Source organism: Monodon monoceros, unplaced genomic scaffold (genome assembly GCF_005190385.1).
Source record: "Monodon monoceros isolate NGI ecotype Baffin Bay Population unplaced genomic scaffold, NGI_Narwhal_1 Super_Scaffold_5, whole genome shotgun sequence".
Taxonomy (NCBI): Eukaryota; Metazoa; Chordata; class Mammalia; order Artiodactyla; family Monodontidae; genus Monodon; species Monodon monoceros.
In genome coordinates, this window is record NW_021703782.1 from 66,896,912 (window position 1) to 66,917,905 (window position 20,994).

At 38.9% G+C, this 20,994-nt stretch overlaps 1 protein-coding gene across 1 annotated transcript in view; it reads left to right on the top strand.

Annotated features, from left to right (window-relative positions):
- Window positions 1-20,994, top strand: part of TMC1 (transmembrane channel like 1) — a 163,125-nt gene that overhangs the window by 125,019 nt on the left and 17,112 nt on the right. Inside the window, exons 14-17 of the mRNA XM_029203018.1 lie at window positions 1,917-2,096; window positions 2,222-2,383; window positions 9,267-9,395; window positions 19,864-19,931. Coding sequence (XP_029058851.1) covers window positions 1,917-2,096; window positions 2,222-2,383; window positions 9,267-9,395; window positions 19,864-19,931 — 539 coding nt within the window. The remainder of the gene's footprint in view (window positions 1-1,916; window positions 2,097-2,221; window positions 2,384-9,266; window positions 9,396-19,863; window positions 19,932-20,994) is intronic.

Genomic DNA, 20,994 nt, shown 5'->3' on the forward strand with positions numbered 1-20,994 from the left:
TGGTCTCAGAACCATGGAGAACAATGAGAGTTAAAATTTAGGAATCTTGATTTCAAGCTCAGCACTCTCCATGACGCTATGTTGCTTTCTCTGCAGGTCCTGCATCTATCTCTGAAAGATCCAATTGTCCCCTGAATTCTTTGAAGCAGCAATGATAAAGCCCTGGGTGCTTATGTTTATTTCACTGGAAACATTCAGATTGCCTCCCCCACTTTGGGCAGGACTGGGCCTCTCTCTGTTTTTCACTAGCAGCCTAACTGCTTCACCTCCTCTCCTTACCCTATTATCTCCCCCTCCAAATGCTATTCAAATGAGGAAGGCCAGCTCTCTGAAAGGAATTAAGTATTATGATTGCGATTTGTCTTCAGGGTATCTGCCCATTTAGCAGGTCCAAGAAAAGAGGTCAGAGGTAGATATTTAGAATCAGGAAATCACTGGTCATGTGTTGTTTCTTGGGTCTGTTCCCTTTCATAAAATGTTCTAGAATACAATGTGGCATCATTTTGAACTTGGGCATTTTCAGTGTGTGGAGATTTAGGCGGTGGGAAGTGTAGATTTCCCACACTGATACTTCTGCAGAGTCTTGTAGACCAAACAGATTATGAAAGTCTTCATAAGCATAGAATTTCCTAGAAGAATCTTGCACAGAAAATGGTATAGCCTACTTACAACAAAAGGCTCCAAACAAAAACATTCTAGGTATTTCAGAAGCAGTAACACTGAAGATGGGAGACCATATATTTAAGAGCCTATGATGGCATAGACATTTCTTGGAAGCCTGTAAAACAGAGTCATTAGGTGGAGTTATTTTACTTATTTAAAACAAAGGGGAACCTCAAAGCATTACTAAGTTTGCTTTCAAAATTATCCTTGCAGTTATGATAGCATTTATAGGCAACATTATCATGCCACTTTGGTCCATGGTTTGTACTGATCATATTTTTGTATTAATAAACCACAGAAAAGGAGGGATAATTGATTATCATCAAAAGGGTCACTCTTTGTAAGTACATGTTTAATATCCATCTTAGGGGACCCCTGATTCCTAGGGGCCAACAAAGGTAATAATGGGGATTCATGAAAAACTTTACAAATTTGATGAAACAGAATTTAAATTTACTTTATATAAGATTGCATAGCTCTGCCAAGTTTTTACTTTAGGCTGAAATTGTATCATGCTGATTTTATATTATGTCATGCTGACTTTTAGCTCCTGCTGGTCATACTTATACAATGTTCTTAGTCAAAAGGGAAAAACATATTGACAATTATTTTCTCGATATAGTTTGGTAGTTCTAATCATTCAAAACATGGAGTCTACCAGGGGGAAATGGGAAATGTTAAACAGTGACAGTTTGAGCCAGGTATTCAGGTAAAGACATTGCCAGAGTCACCTGGAACCTTTTTTTTTTTTTTTTTTTTTTTGCCCCTTATAGTTTGCATTCCCGCAAACTCAGTATTTAGTCCTGGGCCCATCTCAAGGAATTCATCCATTCTAACTGATTAAACTAGCCCATGTGCTGATGATTGCCAAATTAGTATTTCCAATTTGGACCTCATTCCTCAAGCAGATCATTTTCCATTTCCTTTGGAAATCTTGTTGTGAAGTGCAGAATCAGTTACCATGTATAACAGTAAATATTCTCTGCATAGAAAGTAACGTAAATCGCATCCCTCATTATACTAGGAAAGACTATTATTACTGGCACGTCCACAAGCTCACACACATGTACATCTTGAATATATGAGTTGAATATTGTCTCTGTTGTTTTAATAAGATCAAATTTTTAAAATGCATGAAATAATTTTAGTCTTATAAAATATCAAAGGAATCTAGCTGGAATCTTGCAAATTTGGAGGAAAGCAATAATTTTTAAACACTGTTAACTTGGTTCACCCCTTGTGTCTTCTTGTAGATGAACATGGTCATGTCCCTCCTGGGGATGTTCTGTCCAACATTGTTTGACTTATTTGCTGAATTGGAAGACTACCATCCCCTCATCGCTCTGAAATGGCTCCTGGGACGCATTTTTGCTCTTCTTTTAGGCAACTTGTATGTATTTATTCTTGCCTTGATGGATGAGATTAACAACAAGGTAAATCTTGTGTCTGGATTGTCCTTGCCATCAGCATGTTGTTAGATTCCCAATCTCAAGATTGCCAGAAATGCCTTAGAAATCTCTGTTGTCTTTATTTTTGTTTCCATTCCTCTGCTTTCTAGATTGAAGAGGAGAAGCTAGTAAAGGCCAATATTACCCTATGGGAAGCCAACATGATCAAGGCCTACAATGCATCACTCACTGGAAATACCACTGGGCCACCCTTTTTTGTGCACCCTGCAGATGTACCTCGAGGACCCTGCTGGGAAACAATGGTGGGGCAGGTAATGTCACAAACAGAAGTGCATAACAGTTAATGGATTAAAAAAGAGCAGGGTCACTATTTCTTCCGTAAGCGTGGCCTGTTTTTTATTGCTTATTAATGAAAATAGCTGAGACTTATTGACTGTTCACCATATGCTGGCTGTGAATTTCATATATATTATCTCTTATAGTCCTCACATGCATCCATTCAGGTAAGTAGTACCTTTACACCCCTTTTACAGTTGCATGTAAAGGAAGGATATTTTAAAATGGTCTGAGGAAATGTTTACTATCTATCTGTGTTATAATAAAACACCCAGATTTAGATACAACCCAAGTAAATATTTAAGTGGAACTCTAGTTAGTGTTACCTTTTTTTTTTTTTTTTTGCGGTACGCGGGCCTCTCACTGTTGTGGCCTCTCCCGTTGCAGAGCACAGGCTCCAGACACGCAGGCTCAGCGGCCATGGCTCACGGGCCCAGCCACTCTGCCGCATGTGGGATCCTCCCAGACCGGGGCACGAACCCTTGTCCCCTGCATCGGCAGGCAGACTCTCAACCACTGCACCACCAGGGAAGCCCCAGTGTTACCTTTTTTCCATAAAAAAAAGAAAAGATTCTTTTGGGAGCATACACTAATACTCATTTCAGTAATGTTAATTTTTGTCAAATAATTGCCCCTTAAGCATGAAAGGAAATACTATTTTAGGTTTGTTGTTTTCAGATGACTGTATAAATGACCCCAGTCCAAGACTAGTGGTATTTTAGCAGATAAAAGAAATAATGTTTCATATGGCTTTCTGTTCAATAAAGGGAAACCAAACCAAACAAAAACAAAAAACCTACTTCAGGTCTCTTATTTCTATACAAATCCAATTTATATTTTGAAAAGCCTTTAATTTTATCTCATTAGAATTGACATTCCTCATGTGCACTTCATAAACTGATTTTGGACTTTGGTTCATCCTTGATGGACAGACATTTTAAAATATGTCATAGTGCTTCTGTCTGTCAGACAACAGTTCAGTTTCAGCAGTAATGTGGTCTTTGGGAAATTATTTGAAATAATTTTTTACTGTGTACTTATTTTTTTGTAAGATATATGGAAAATTGAAAGTTAGCATTAGTCTTATGAAGCTAATTTAAACAAATACAGATATCATTAGATGTCCTCAGCTTCAGATACTCATCTGACTTAAGCCACTCATCTATGATTTCAACTGTGGGAAAAAGTAAGGAAAATGTATATAATGCTAGACAGACGTCACTGAAGACCAAGTCCAAAATGTATGATATAAGTAAGGATTCTATTTTATTTTTTAGGCTTTTAGGGACCAGATAAACCCTTCCCTTTCCAGTTACATGTTATTAAATACTTGATTTTCAGACATGCACATTTCATACACATTTACAGGAACATACTATGTATGCAATAATAAATGAAATGAAACCTGCCTGCAGTTGGTAGAGAGATGCTTGTGATACATGATGTGGTAGACAGAATAATAACCCCTCAAAAACGTCCATGTTCTAATCCCTGGAAACTGTGAATATGTTACCTTACATAGTAAAATGGACTTTACCAATGTGATTAAGTTAAAGATCTGGGGATAGGAAAATATCTTGGATTATGCGGTGAGCCTAACAAAATCACACGTGCTTATAAATGGGAGACAAGAGTCAGTCAGAAAAACTGGCTGTGACAGTGGAACCAGAGGTTGGAGAGATGCGCTTTAAAGGTGGGGGAAGGGGTCCACAAGCCAAGGAATGCAGGTGGCCTCTGGAAGCTGGAAAAGGCAAGGACACAGATTTCGCCCTGAGGCCTGCACCTTGATTTTAGGCTTCTGAACTCCAGAACAGTTTATGTTTATGTTGTTTTAAGCCACTAATTTTGTGGTAATTTCTTACAGCAGCAATAGGAAGTGAATACACAGGAGTATATGGGTTTCCATGTTTTAAAACTCCTTGAAGCAAAATCTGGTCACGGCACTTAACACAAGTCTGTTTTATCACATCTAGGCGGCTCCCTAAATCTTCAGCAAGAGTTGAGAGAAGTGAAAAAATATAAAGTGGAGTTTTCACAAACTCAAAGAGCTTGAGATATTCTCTTATGTACATCCCAGAATGCAGACTGGCATGAGGGCTAAGCAAACCACCCTTTACCAGGCAAACACCTGTGAAATAAGATTAATAGAACTAACTGTAAAGAATAAGGTGGAAGCTGCTCACTTCTGAGGCAGAGGCAGCAATTAATTAGACATGAACGTCATGCAATTTAGAATACTTATTTTTATTTTCTGATTATGCAGAAGCTTCTGGGATGCTCCCACACACACTGAATTAAAATAAAGAAAAAATTATTTAATTCTTCTTGGGAGCCCTTGTACTGTGCAGCTTGTCTTGTCCTTTTTTTTTTTTTTTTTTTTTTTAAATCCTGTCTCTATCTAGTGGTTTTCCTTGCTTCATCATCTTTTCTTACTGCAATTTGTAGTTGGGTTTCCCTTTTCTCTTTCGCCTTCCTTTCTCTAAATGAATATTAAGCACTTGTGGGAAAGTCTGCAGGAGCGGCAGGAGGGAAGGGCTGTGGTTCTGAAACATTTATTTTACCCACTTTTAAAACAAAGTGATTCCAGAAGAAATAGTAAAAGGCAGCTGCTTTGCACGGAATGTTGGAGATATAACCCCAAAGACTTGTTCATTTTTCTATGAGAACATTCCAGATATTTTCTCTTCTTCTCCATGGATGCCCTCTGCTCTGTTTTTCCTCAAGGATACTGTGGGACTTAATCTCTTTTTGAATTTGAATATAGGAATTTGGTGGCTCCTTTATGTCTCCAGGGAATCTCAAGATGTAGTCACTTAGTCTCATCTCCAGTGACATTTGATAGGTAGGCAGCAGAGTCATTCTTGGGAGACCGCTCTTTGAAGCTATATACTTAGGTCTGCATTTTGGCAAAGGAGAGAAAGCAGACAACAGCTGAAGATAATGACAATAATAGCTCACATTTATCGAATGCTTCTTGTGTGCCAAGCATTACCTCCTTGAATTTTTAAATTACCCTCTAAGTTATATCATTATCCCCATTTTATAGATGAGGAGACTATGACTTAGAAAGGTAAAATAATTTGCTCGAGACCTTAAAGAAAGTCAATGACAGGAGCCCAAATTTTACCTACAAAGTCTGATTAGAGTTTGTGTCCTTCTCCATAGTGCTGAACCGTCCTCCAGAAACATAATTAGCATCAACACATACTCCCAGACTCCTGCCATGGAATATCTGTGGCCCTTTGTGATGCCCCGTCTCTATTATTTTCCCTTCACTTGCTAATGAGCCTCTTAGGTTTACTGACCAAATACATGTCAGGAGAGTAAAGTGTGAGGTGTGGAGTGCAGTGCTCTGCAGAAGGCCTGTGTGGAGGCCATGCTTCCATCCTAGCACACTAGGAACTGGAATTGGATGATGATTCCTTGGTGGGCTGGACAACCATTTTTGGAATTTCCTTTCTTATAAAGCAGTGTATCCCTTCTATGGTATATTAATAAATATTTTTACATTTTAATATAATGTTTGAATCCTCTTCTGCTATTTTATGTGAAAGTTAGGACATCGCTTAGGAAAAATATTGTATTTCAACCATTGGGATGAGGATGCTTAGGAGGTTGTGGAGGACTTCAAAACCACTCTGAAATATTTTCTTTCTGAGGAAGTCTTCCCAACCTGGTGGTGGAAACCTAAAAATATCCCTCACAGCCTACTTCTAATTGATGCTAGTTATTAGAATCTGAACTCAAATTGCCTGGGGAATGAAAAGGAGAATAAGAGTAGGGAAGAGAAAAGTTATATTCAGAGATAACCACAGGAATTTACTATCACTCAATCGCTCACTCCATATTTATTGAGTGCAGGCTAAGTGTCAGGTATTGTGCTAGATACTGGAGGTGCAATGGGGAACAAAGGTGGACCCGGTCTCTGCCGTTGTGACAATTACAATCTCGTGACAATTACAATCTCTTGGGAACAAAGCCATTAATTAAATAATTATACAACATTTGCAAATTTACAATGGCAACAAAGCACTACAAGAATGCAATGCATGCATTCAGAAAAGCTTGCCCCTAGTCATCCAGGTGAGGGACTTCCCTAAGTTAGTGATGCTGTAGTGATGCATATTAGTTGGTGTAAACTGAGTCAAGAGGTGAAGTAAGATTGAGTAGCATGAAGACCACATGTAAAGACCCTATGGCCTAAAGAAGTATGGAGTTTGAGGGTATGAAAGAAAGCCAGTGGGACTGGAGTAGAGAAGACAAAGAAAAATATGGAGAGCTAGACAGGAATCGGATTATATAGACACATGGATTATGCAGAAACCTCACACTCACCTTTTTACTCCAGCTGTTGCTGCAGCAAACGACTGCATGCAGCTGTTACAAGACAGTATCTCAACTGAGTTGTATACAGATTCTCACCTTTACCCTGCTTCTCTGCTGTCACCAAATGGGACGTTAATACCACATGGGGCCATCCCTGACTGATGGGAATGGGAGCTGGTGGATCAATACTTCCCTTTTCTGTCTCTTGGGTGGACAGTTCTGAGACTTATTCTATATGGCTACTCAGCGGGTCCCCAGAAGAATCAAGACCCAGTTGCCCCAGTAGTGACAGCTTTTAACACTCTCTTGGGTAAAGGTTTTCCCTCCTTTCCTGTTTCATTCTTTTCCATCTCCACCCCTGTTCTTTGATAGCATTTCCCAAAATACACTACTGGCTCACAGGCAGTACTTTTTTTTTTTTTTTTTGCGCTACGCGGGACTCTCACTGTTGTGGCCTCTTCCGTTGCGGAGCACAGGCTCCGGACGCGCAGGCTCAGCGGCCATGGCTCACGGGCCCAGCCGCTCCGCGGCATGTGGGATCTTCCTGGACCGGGGCACGAACCCGCATCCCCTGTATCGGCAGGCGGACTCTCAACCACTGCGCCACCAGGGAAGCCCCAGGCACTACTTTTGATGGGAACTAATGCCAAGATAATTCTTTTACATTTATAGTTTAAAGTTTTCAGTATAATTTTTTTAGCTTTTAATATATTTATATTATAGTTAACTACGGTTTATGGCAGATGGTATACACCTTCTATTTACAATAGTAGGAGTTATTTTTTTAAAATAAAGTATATTAAAGTTAAAAGAAATATTAGGTAAATAATATTTCAGATAGTACTTGGACATGGCAAGAATCGTGAAGGTGGTACACGACTACTTGGAGTTTAGGAAGCACTGCTCTGAAGTATGGGACTGGAAATTAACCAGATAACTGCTAGTCAGATGGGCCTTGCCCTGTGATGTGATTCTTTCTCACTAGTTATTTTAGAGGTGAGATTATATAGGTAGCTGGAAATAAAAACCGGAAGACTTCTTTTATTATAGAAGAACACTGTATTTCTGGAAAAATATGTCTTATTAGATATTCCATGTCTTCAGTCTTAGGACACGAATTATTGGGAAGGAGCAGAAGAAAACGATCATAATGAAAATTTATAATTATATGTCTACTCTTATATTTATTGCCTATTGTTATAAGTTCCATGAGGAAATAGTGAACTTCCCCTCTAACCCACAGCATACACATTTTGCATGTAACTTCAAGTCCACACCACTGAGGTAAAAAGTTTCTAATTTTCCAGACCTTTTCTATACATATACATGTTATGCATATACATATATACATGTATGTATATATGCGTAGGATTTTTTGTTAATAAGTGGGTTCATGCTACATATCCTATTTTGTAAATTTTTAACAACCCATTTCTTATCTGCACATAGCATTTGAGCGCTTTTTAAACAAGTTTATTGAGATATAGTTCACATACCATACGTTTCACCCATTTAAAGTACACAATTCAGTGGGTTTTGGAATATGTTCACATTGTTGTGCAGCCATAATCACAATAGCACTTTGTTTAAGAGCTCACAATGTTCTGTTGTGTGGACACCCGTTATTATTTAATTAATTTCCTCTTGAGTATATTTGAATTGCTTCCAATTTTGATCTGGGAGAAACAATGCTTTCATAATTATATGTATAGATTTGGACATTTGTGCTAATACCGCCATAGGATACATTTCTAGAAGTGGATTTTCCTAATAAAATCCACACACTTTAAAAGGTGATGGATCTTCACAAACGTCCCCCCACACACAAATGTTGCACCAGTCTAACTTTCCCTTCTAACTGTCAGTTTACGACAGTGCCTATTTCACCACACTCTCACCAATATGGAAAAGCATGGATTTTAAAATATTTATCACTGTGTGGAGCAACAATTTATTGTTTTAATTGTATTTTTATAATGTAGGATTTAGGTATTTTTGAATATTTTAATTAACTGTATATTTTCTTCTTATTTGTGCCATTTGCCATTTTTTTCCTTATTGAATTGCCCATCGATTGTTGTACTGATTTGTAAAAGTTTTTAATGTGTTAGAAAAGCTAGTTCTCCATCATATATGCCACAAGTACTTTTTCCAAGCTTGTCTTTTAATTTTATAAATAAAAAATTTATTTTATAAATAAATTTATTTTATTATCTGCTGTTTGCCAGATTCAAGTTTTAAACTTCTGTGTTGTCATTATTTTCCTGTTTTGTGTTCTCATGTCATGCTTATAAAAGTTTCTCAGTAGGAAGACTTCTGATACAGTGGTTTTGGAGCAGGAAATAATTATTTTTAGACTAATAAAATAGGGGTGAAACATTTTTTACTTGCTAGATATGACTAACTAGTTTCTTTACCATTAGTTGCAGTTTTCAAGTTAATACTATTTAGAAAGCATGACAAATTCGATGTTAACATTAGGACCATTTGAAGGGAGAAATGCTCCTTTTAATACAGATAATATCTCAACAGGAATTTGTGCGGCTGACCGTTTCTGATGTTCTGACCACCTACGTCACAATTCTCATTGGGGATTTTCTCCGAGCATGTTTTGTGAGGTTTTGCAATTACTGCTGGTGCTGGGATTTGGAATATGGATATGTAAGTGTGATATTCATTTTTCTCTTATCAGATTATTCCTTTGTGCTTAGTCATTTACGTATACCATGCAAGAATAAGAATTTAGGAGGTGGGATTGTCTTTTAGATGTCAATAAATGAAGACCAATGAGTATAGTTTTAATTTAGAAGGGGGTCAGACTTGAGTCTCATGGCTTACAATAGTCTAGCAAAAATAGATTCTAGTAAAATTACAGATGGCTAAAGCAGCGGACTTCAACCTATCTGTTAAAATGGTGAACTCCATAAATCTTGGGCCCATAATCAGCTCCCTCCCCATGAAGCTTGCTGGCATTTCTAGAAGTAGGGCAAGGTGAGTAGTATCAACTGCACATTTTCTGTTTGCTTTGAATTGTATTAAGCAACTGCTGGACACTTATCAAGTGCGTCACTGTGCAGTACGCTGGGGGGAGAAAGGAGTCAATGAACATGCTGCTTGCTTCATAAAGCTCACAGTCTAATGAGAGCTCAGCAGAGACACAAGCTGGGGGCTCTGAAAGGCTCAGGGTACTGACAGGGCTCTGGCAGCTGGTGGAGTAGAATTCCGGCAAGTTGATTTCCTTCCCCACAACAACAGCACAGGTTTCTCTGAGCCCCACTGGTGTTGATTCCATCACCAGCCCCCCACTATGCTCAACCCCAGGTCCCCCAACAAAGTTTGAGGGCGGCAGCAAAGCACACATCTCTCTGTCCGCCTTTTGCAAATGAAACTGTCATCTTGGGAAATAGGACCTGAGGAGTTGCTAGTATTGATACTCATTTGCTCAAGTATTTCCAGTGGCTTCTAAGTATTCAGAATGAATTCCAAATCCCTGTTCAAGGCCATCGATACCCTGTGTGATCTGCTTCTTTTTTTCTCTCTGAGCTCATCTCCTACCACTTTCGCTCTTGCTTTGTAAAGTCCACAAACACTGGGAGTCTTTCTTATGCTCAAATACAAGATGCTCCTTGCATCTGCCCAAATTGTTCTTCCCTCTAGGGGTGCAGGTTCCTAGAATTTGCCAGGGCTGATTCTTGTCATTAAGGACTCACCCCTAATATGTCACCTCCTTTGAGCTTTCCTCTGACCTTCCAATCCAAGGTGGCCCATCAGGCACTCTCTATTTCAGCACAGTTTTCTTTTCTTTATACGATGTATAACTGTTTGACATCTCCTTTTTTGAACGTGCTTATTATCTGTCTCCCTCTGTTGTAATGAAAGCTTTCTGAAAACAGAGGCCTTGACCTCATGCTTAGAGCTGTGCTTGTCACATGGCAGGTATTATGTTGTCTGGCTGGACTGGCTGACTCATTGTTGAACCTCCACATCCTAGCGCCATCAAGGCAACGCCGTCTACTGACAGAACTCTGCCTGCTTCCAGGGATGTGCCCTGGAATCAATTCTGCCCTAGTATTCTTGAGCTAATGATGTTTCTCTTCTCACCAGTGAAGGGATATCCTTCCCTGCTGGTCTTCCTCCTGTCTCATGCCCTCTAGTTTCTGGACAAGTCCTACGTTCAGAACTGTTTACAGGACTCCAGGCTAGATTCTCTACCTGGCTACCTGACTTTGAGATTGTACCTTTTATTAGGTCATCTGTCTCCCTCACTGAAAGTGTTTCTTGGAGGAGCCAGAAGCAGTTAGGTCATACTGTTTGGTGGACGACGGTGAGGTAATGCTATAGATCCAGAATGCCCTTGCATTGCTTTCCCATTCCCTGCTATGAGGTATTCAGCTGGCTTGGTTTCATTTCTATTTTCCTTGCCTGATTCAGCTCTTCTGAAGCAGACATAAAAATTGCCATTTCTTTCTTAGACCATCACTTGGCTTATGTTTGCCTTTGATCCCTAACTGCTTTCTTCTTAAGTGCTAGAAAATTTTGCTTCACATATGAAGTCAATATAACATGACCTGGATGCATAAAAGCTGTAATTATATGACCGTAATTTATAATTTATTGAGTGCTGACAGTGCTCTTGGGTTAGAACAAAGTACAGGAAAAAAGACAAGTTTCTGTTTTAGGTCAGACAGAGTGAATTTGCTTCCATGTTACCTTTGGAAGGCTCATCAGAGAGAAGCTCAGCAGCAAAACAAGTTTTAAATCATTAAGGTTGGATGATGGATCTTTGATATGGATCTTATTATCACTGACCCACCAGGTGGATAGATTACACAGCTGAGTGCCTGCTAGGTACAAACCATTGTGAGCAAACCTCTGTGCCTGCTGACAAGAGGATACACAGATGTAAAAGCTGTAAGCCTAAGGAGAGGTTGCAAACGTGGGTCTGCAGGCTAGATTCAACTGACAGATATTTTTTTCTCTCGTCTGCAGTGTTTGTTTGCTTTTTTGTTTTTATGAGCTAATATTTTAAAGCTTGGAGTTTTACATTTAAAAAATATGGATTTCTTGGGACTTCCCTGGTGGTCCAGTGGTAAAGAATCCACCTTCCAATGCGGGGAACGCGGGTCCGATCCCTGGTCAGGCAACTAAGATCCCCCATGACGCGGGGCAACTAAGCCTGCATGTCACAACTACTGAGCTCACACGCCTCAACAAGAGAGCCCGTGTGCCGCAAACGCACGCGCTCTGGAGCCTGTGCACCACAACTAGAGAGAGAAAACCCGCATGCCACAACTAGAGAGAAGCCCGCGTGCAGCAACGAAGAGACCACGTGCTGCAATGAAAGATCCCATATGCTGCAACTAAGAGCCGACACAGCCAAAAAAAAAAATTATGTATGTGGATTTCTTGTTTTTCTTGACATATTGAAAGGCCTGACAACATTAGACCCATATTCCCACTCTGGAGAAATTGGCTGGAGCTGAGGAATTACTGCCCTCTTCTGGTGGAACATTCATTCACCGATTCCTCACACTCTTTGCTACCCTTTAATCCTGCAAGCTCCCGTTGTCAGCACAGAGCAGGAAATGTAATTGCACATTGGAGAAACCACTGTGGGAGAGATCAATAGAAATACAAAGACAGGATGGAGTAAGAGACATTTGAGCCAAGTCTTGAAGGAGGATCAGAATTTCAAAAGACTGAGATGGAAGAAAGAATTCTCAGTGGACGGGCTGATGGAAGGCAGGGCCCAGCAGCTGGAAAGTATGGGTGGTGCAGGCAGAGATGCAGAAATCTAAAATGGAAATGTTTTAGAGGATAAGAGGCCGATGAGAATGTTTCTTTGATATTCTGGACTTATTAATTGCCAGTATGAGTCCAGAAAGTACCTGTCATTGAAGCAAAAGAGAACCTGAGATGGGCAGAGAAGATACTTTTAAGAATCCTTTCAGGAATGAAAGAGAAAAATGTGTCCATTTCTGCCACCAAAAAAAAGAATTTTTTTTTTCTGAACTTTAAAAATAATACCAGTTCATTGTTTAAAAATCTGGAAAAGGTAAAATAAGCTTAATATGGAAATAAAAATACAGGTAATCCCACCACTCATGACATTACTTAGTTAATTGAATTGTAGAGTATTAGTATTTATTTATATGTAGATAAACAAGTACTATAGATTTATATATAGTACTATAGATTTTTATAAAAATATATTGGCATGTATCCTATTGACTAGTTACTTGCTTTTCTTCACCTAACAGTGACCTTTTCTCTATGTTATTAACTGGTCTTCTATAATTTTTAAATGGCTGTGTGATAGTCTACATATGAATGTACAATTACTAGTTATTTTTTATTTGTTGTTAGTTAACTGTACCTAATGTTTTATTATTATATTAAACATTGTGATCGTATTTATTTATAGCCATGTAGATAAATATCTCCATAGATAAATCATAATCTTATGTAAAACTTATTTCCTTATGAGAAATTTCTCTAGGTTGAATTGCTCAGTTATAGAGAAGATATTTTTGAAAAAGTTCGGTCACTTTTATAACAATAATTAACCTCTATAAAGTCTAAACTCTGCAGACTCCAGCATTAGATTCAGAGATTCACTGAATATTAAGGTTAGGTGGAGTTTTGACAAAATCAGTCATAATGCTTTTATTTTACATATAAAAAATTAAGAGTCTGAATTGGAGTTGCCTAAGTATATAGCCAGTGAATAAATAAGGACAATGAAATATCCTTCTGGAAAAGCCATTATGTTAAATATACTGAATTATACACTGGTTATATCTGAGTAAATTGGGTTAAAAGTGACTCTGTATATTTTCCAGTTATAAATTCATGGCCAAAGTATTACCACAACAAACCTATGAAGATGAATTGAGGTGGGAAAATTACTGGCTAGGAGCAGACTGTTAGACATGTAATGTAAGTTAATCTTTCCTAAGACTTCTCTGAGCATAGCAGGTAGTTCTCAGTGTTTCTAAAGAGTTCACTGACTCATGGGAGTGGAATGGTTTGCCCCCAGAAAGGATTTTAACCACCCTGATTCAGCAAAACCGCCCTCAGTCCTCTTGTAAACTCTGGGTTTTCTGCAATAGTTCAACACAGAATGCCTTTAACTCTCACTTTAATTTATGTTGACACCATCCTTGCCATTTGTCAATGAAGTAGGTAAATAGTATCCAGGAAGAAATGGACTGAATACATGGCATAGGGTAAGAGTATGTTCAATCTAATTAAAACCTCAGCTTGGTTAAACCTTGTTTAAAGTTACATTTTAAGGTGCTCCTTGTTGAATTTATGTGAATGGAAAATATGGGAGATTTTCCTGAGACCTGATGGAGTGCAAGATTACCCATAAACAAGAGGCATTTGATTCACAGACCCTCAGAGTATATTACTAATCATATTATACTGTATTATATTTTTATGTAGAGCTTGCCATGTGTTAGAACATCTACAAAATGCTTTACATATATTATTCTGTGTAACCATACCAGCAACGCTATGAGGTAGATAATATTTTTCTACTTTACAGTAAACTGAGGTTTAGAGATTTTTAATAATTTGCTCAAAGACATATAACTGGTCAGTGGTGGAGGTAGAACTGAAATCCACATCTGATTGACTTCAAAGCCGTCAACCAGATTTCCATCATATTGAATTTTCACTGTAATGCTAACCCCTAGAAATTTCAAGGACTCTGCCAAAGCATGACTAATTCATGAGCCAATCCATAGCATTTGTAAGTCAAATGCTTAGACAGGTTTCTTGCTGTAGAATGGAATTAGCAGGAGGGGCTGGGATATAGAATTAGGAAATAAACTGATATTCCCTTTCTGGGAATGAGATACTATTTAGCGGTCCAGGAAGATGGCATGATAGAGAGTCAGTAAGAAGTCATGGGTATCCAACAAAGGTGTGAGAACGTGGGCAAAGGGACAGAATAGGCTGGACTGGACGGAGTCTATCTGCAGGCAACTAGGGTTATAGTGCAAAGCCCTGAGGTGCTGAATCAACCTAGTAGACGAGGGTTGGATTTGTTCTAGGTTAGTAGTTCGCTAATTTGAGCATATATCAGAATGCTCTGAAGGCACATGAAAACACAGGTTTCTGATTCAGTAGATCTGGGGCAGGGCCTGAGAATTTACTTTACTAAAAAGTTCCCAGATGTTGTTGCTGCTTCTGGTCTGGGACCACCCTTGAGTGCCATTGCCCCAGTGCCACAGGCCAGGCCAGCCTGCAGCTCTAAGCAGTGTGATTCCAGCTGTAGGAAATGAGATTTGTGTGACGAAAGTCAGGCAGGTCATTGCAATGACAGAATTATCTCTGAGATCCTGAATTGCATTTCACAATATCCAGAGGTTGATGGTTTGCCCCAAATAATTAAACTTGCAGAGAGAGGATGGGTTTTCTCAGGCTTTTTCGTCCAGTGAGTACCATATTTTTTCCTTCTGGGTAGATAACTGACTCTAGCCCACCACAAACAAAGGTCTAAAAATAAAGCAAGAAAATTTCTAGTTCCTTGACTATTACGGACCCCAACCCAATTCCAGATTGGCTTCTCTGTTGCTGGCCCCTAAAAATCTTATTATGGATGAGCAGCCCTTAGGGACTTTATTACACTTACTCCATTTGAATCATTTTGTTAACTCGGGTTACGAGAAAACCTATTTTTTCTCAAGCATCATTTACCTTTAAGCTTTTTATATTTTAGAGGCAACACTTTGCAAATTGATTTACACTCATATTATTAGTGTATTGGCTTTAAAAAAAAAAGAAACTATAGTATGATCTCATATTTTTAAAAATCCACCTCTAAAAGAATGAGCCTTGAATTTCATACCCTGTGTGTGTGTGTGTGTGTGTGTGTGTGTGTGTGTGTGTGTTTGCTTTCTTTCATTTGTTTCGTTTTTAGAGTGGGAGTTTCTGAGTTTAATGAATGGAGTATAAATTCTGTTTTTAAGGTGTTTAGAGAAAAGCAATTTTTTTAATTTTTTTTATATAAATTTTATTTATTTGGTTGCACTGGGTCTTAGTTGTAGCAGGCAGGCTCCTTAGTTACGACTCACGGGCTCCTTAGTTGTGGCTCACCAGCTCCTTAGTTGCAGAATGTGGGCTGCTTAGTTGCAGCTCGAGGGCTCCTTAGTTGTGGCATGTGAACTCTTAGTGACAGCATGCATGTGGGATCTAGTTCCCTGACCAGGGGTAAACCCAGGCCCCCTGCATTGGGAGCACTACCACGGAAGTCCCAAGAAGCAATTCTTTAATAACTGAGTCAACCAATTACAGATTTTAGATTAGAAAGGGATCTTAGAAATTATCTAGTTCAGAAGTAGGCAAACTTTCTCTGTAAAAGATTGCACAATAAGTATTTTCACTTCTGCAAGTATGTTATTGTGGTGTAGTGAGAAATATATATTTTGGTCTTCATTCCAATTCCCGGCTGGAGCGCCTAAAATTTTTGTAATTTACAAAGCAGTGATGGTGCTAGGAACATCTTTTGTTCTTATATTTGGTCTTTAACCCTGGCTCTTGATGCAGAGTTCCTAAATTCCTTGGAATATTGTGGGTGATAGGAGCATTATTTTTTCCAATGAGGCAGCTCTTGGTGGGCTCCTGGATAGCTTCAGTTTGGGGGCTTGTCAGCAGAAAGACCTGACCATAATTAGAAACTCGGAAATTTCAGCCTCATCCCCCCCATCCTCCAGGGAGGGGAGAGAGGCTGGAGACTGAGTTAATGATTGATTTTGTCCCTGTGATGAAGTCTCCATAAGAATCTCTGAACCCTGGGGTTTGGAGAACTTCCATGTTGCTGAACACATTGAGGTGCCAGAAAGAGGGTGCACGTGGAGAAGGCAAGGAAACTCTGTACCGTTTCCCTCGTACTATGCACCTCTTCCATCTGGCTGTTCCTGAGTTGTATCCTTTTATAATCAACCAGTAATCTAGTAAACAAACTGTTTTCCTGAGATCTGTGAGCTACTCTAGCAAATGATCAAAGCTAAGGAGGGAGTCGTGAGACTCTCCAGTTTACAGCCCATCAGTCAGCATAGGTGACAACCTGAGCTTTCAATTAAAGTGTGAGGCTTTCATCTAAAGTGTGGGGCAGTCTTGTGGCACCAAGACCTTAACCTGTGGGATCTGTGCCAACTCTGGACAGTTAGTGTCAGAATTGAGTTAAATTGTAGGACATCGAGATGGTATCCACAGAAAGTTGGGGAAATGCTTGGTTTGGGGGAAGAACCTATACATCTGTGTCAGAAGTATCATGAGTAGAGTGTAATCATAGAGAAAAACAAGTCATTTCCCTTGCATCAGGCTATATGGTCTCTGTTGTAACTGTGACATTCCTGTTTTCATCCCAGACAGCAATAGACAATACAGAAATGAATGAATGTAGCTATATTCTAAAAAAAACTTTATTTAAAAAAACTTGATGGTGGTCCAGATTTGGCTCATGGGTCATAATGCACCAACCCCTGATCTAGTTCATTTCATTAGTTTATCTGTGAGGAAACTGAGGCCTGAATTGATTAGTGACTGGCTCAGCTCACTCAGCGAGCAAATGGCAGGGCAAAGTCTCATACTCGAGTCTGAATCCCAGACGAGTGTCTGTATCACAAAACCACTTGTCACAGTAGGGAGTGTGGAGGTACCCTTTCTCTGCATCTGGTCAATCAATTTATGCATCAAAGATTTTATTCCTCCAGCTGCCCCTGCTGCACACACAGTATGAAACCAAGGGTTCCTAGTGTGTCCTTTGTGCTTTTCTGGTCACCTGGTTATAAAAATATCTCATCTCAAATGGCCTTTAAGAGGTTTGTTCGCTTGTGAGAATAAAAGAAATGTACTTCTAAAAGTTTGAATTTTTTTCATTTTCCTTAGTTTGGTGGGCTAAATCTGACACTCTTCTAAAGAGGCCAAGGTTGAAGGTTTGATTCTTAAACGGACACAGAGAAGAGCTGTTCCAAGGCCACAGATGGTGCAGACCACCGACTGAGCATTTGTCACATGTGTTCTGTGATCTCACAGGGCTCCAGGAGAAAAGGGGAGTTGATCCAGAGCAAAGTGCTCCTGGGGAAAGAGAAAGACTCAGAGCTAACGTTTCTCCAGATTAGAAGCAATTCATTTTCTTCGTTTTCCATGAAAACCACACTTTTTTCATTGTTGATTTTAGAACAAAAACTGTCAACCTAACCTCTTTGCATCTCACGAACATTAAGCTTCTTGATGATCTGCAAACTAAGTGAAACACTTTGTATATTCTTTAGTAGTATCTTGAGTGAATTTTTGTTGAAATCATCTGTCATCTTTGTCCTCCTTATATAGGGTTATTTATTTTTTCATTATGTATCATCTTATTATTATTATATCTTGCTATTTAACCATTCTTGTTATGTCAGACTTGGCATCTACTACCTGAATCTGTTACAAGGCACATCGCGCATACCTTTCAGTTAACTAGGAGAGTACTGTTGCCTTTTGGGAAGTGATGAATTTGACGCCTGGATTCAAGAATTCTTGAGGCAGAGTGTTCAAAAATTGTGAAAGATTTGTTGGGACTCCAAATCAGAGACCTATTTTATCTTCTTACAAATATATTTTTGGGTGCTTGGGTTTAAGAAAAACTGAGACACTCTCAGGTTGTTTGATTTTGTATGTGTGTGTGTGCACATGAGCGTTGTGCTGTGCGTATATATGTGTGCTAGGGAGGGAGTTATGAGGATACATGTGGTCTGAAGCCACACCTGCAGATGTCAGGATCTGGGGCAGTAATCAGGTCCTGCCACTCTATTACTCTCTCTTTGTGGTCCTCTCACTTTATATTTTTTGCTGTTTGCTTTTTCTTTTGTTACCAGTTAGTCAATTTCCTGATTGATTATTCTCTATCTCAAATTAAATAGGAGCCAGCTTTATTGTCTTTGCTAATTAGCATTACTCCATTGACAGAGCTTTCTTTCTAAGATGCCTAATGTGTCACCAGGAAGCCTTTGGATGGGTCCTCCTAGGACAGATGCCCACCTCAGTTCCAATTGGTGTCCCCTATGTACAAAGAACAGCCTGGTGCTGCTGCCCTGAGTAGGATGGTATCATCTAGGAGTGAACACTGGACGATGAGTTGAATAACTTCTTAAACTTTCATTGTATTGCTCTCTCTCTTTTTTTTTTTTTTTTTTTTTGTGGTACACGGACCTCTCACTGTTGTGGCCTCTCCCGTTGCGGAGCACAGGCTCCGGACGCGCAGGCTCAGCGGCCATGGCTCACGGGTCTAGCTGCTCCGCGGCATGTGGGATCTTCCCAGACCGGGGCACGAACCCGTGTCCCCTGCATCGGCAGGCAGACTCCCAACCACTGCGCCACCAGGGAAGCCCCTCTATATTTTTTATTGTAAAAGAAATTCACATTTTTTTATAAAAGTATTTTAAATACGCAAAACTTAAAGAAGAAAATAAAAGCATAATCCATCACCCACATATAACAACTATTAATTTTGCCAATCACTTTTAAGTTTTTTCTTTATGCATAGTTTCATATTGAGTAGAAAAAATAATGTATAAGTTTACATATTTTTTGTTTAACATTAGAGCATAGTTTTCTCTTGGTTATATAAATATCCTTCCAACGGTGATTGTAATTAGCTGCAATATATATCATAGCATAGTTAAACTGTATTTACTTAACCAGTGTTGGACATTTAGATGGTTTCATCTCTGCTTCTTAAAATTTGTTAGCATTTAGGATTATTTTGTTAAAACAAATTTCTAGAAGTAAATTTACAGGGTCAAAGAGGATGAAGTTTTTAAAACTTTTCATATGTATTGTCAAATTGTTTTCTAAAAGTTTATTCCAAGTTTTACTTTCACCACCAGTATATGAGAGCGTATGTCTCATCACACTTCCACAGCATCGAATGACAGAATTTTAAAATGTCTTACTGTGTTAAAAAGGATGCCTTATTATTTTATCGCTAATTATTTATTGTATTGATTATTCTGCTGTTGTTGCTGCAAGAAAGTAGTTGCAAGTCTAGCCATACCTATATAGAAATATGAAACACTTGCCTTTCAGTTTTTGCCATTTGAGATGCTAATACAGTGAATGTCTCCTCTAGCCTTCATACACCGAATTTGACATCAGTGGCAATGTCCTCGCTCTGATCTTCAATCAAGGAATGATCTGGTAAGCCAGCTGTGGACAGTTTATCACTTGAAGAAAGCCTCCAAGATCATTTTTGCATGAAGCACTGTAGCCTGGTGTTAGAGAAGTCCACAGTCTGTATCTAACTCAACATTTGTCTTTTTGCAAAGTGAATGGCTATGAAGAGTTTACTTTTTTTCCCCATATTTTAAATCTTAATTCTAAAAGGCATCTGCCTGTTTTGCAGAGCACTCCTTCATCAAATACTGGGAGTCTAGGTTCTGGCTTCTAGATTATTTGAAGGCTTTTTATAGTTTCATATCCTGTGATACTAGGATCTGACAGTGAAACATTAATGATCCCATTACCCCATGTTAAGAATGAAAGAAATTAGTGTAAGGTCTTTCCAAGAAACTTATTTTATTTGCAGTCACTATTGAATATGTTTTAAATGGAATTTATAGCTACTTTAAAAACTATTAGCTTACCAAATCCAGTAGTTTATAGAGATGAAATACATGTTTTAGGAAGGTTTAGTTAGAAATATGATCTTTATTTAGTAATTTGTTTCATGGGGCCACTTGCACATCGGAATTATTTCTTTTAATGTACAAAGGATTGTTATATCTTTTATTAAATGAAAGCATTTTCACTGTAAACTTTGGCAGGTTAAGATGAGTTGATACAGTAGAAACCATTTTTGACTTTAAAAATGGAATCATAGCAGGAGATTCATCTGTGGACCGTGTGTCTTGAAAATCTGTCACTCTTAACTAAGAACACCCCAACCCACAAGCAGTTACAACTGAGCTTCTTTATCCCATTGACACAGATCTAATATTGTGCCAATCACACCATTGTCCTAGGTGCAAGTACTAGTTACTGGGGTCAGTTTTTGTGCAAGCTTCATCTATTACTCAACTCCTTCAACCATAGCTAGTCTGAATTGTTAAACCTTTGTGAGAGCAAACCTCTCTGCAAAAGTAAAAATGATCTTGCTTCAGTAATATAAAGACCACAGTCAAGGGCCTCATCATCCCGCCTTGGGGCCTGTCAGATTTCTGTGCCTCACTAGGTCAATCAATCTGAAAAGAAGACTATGAAA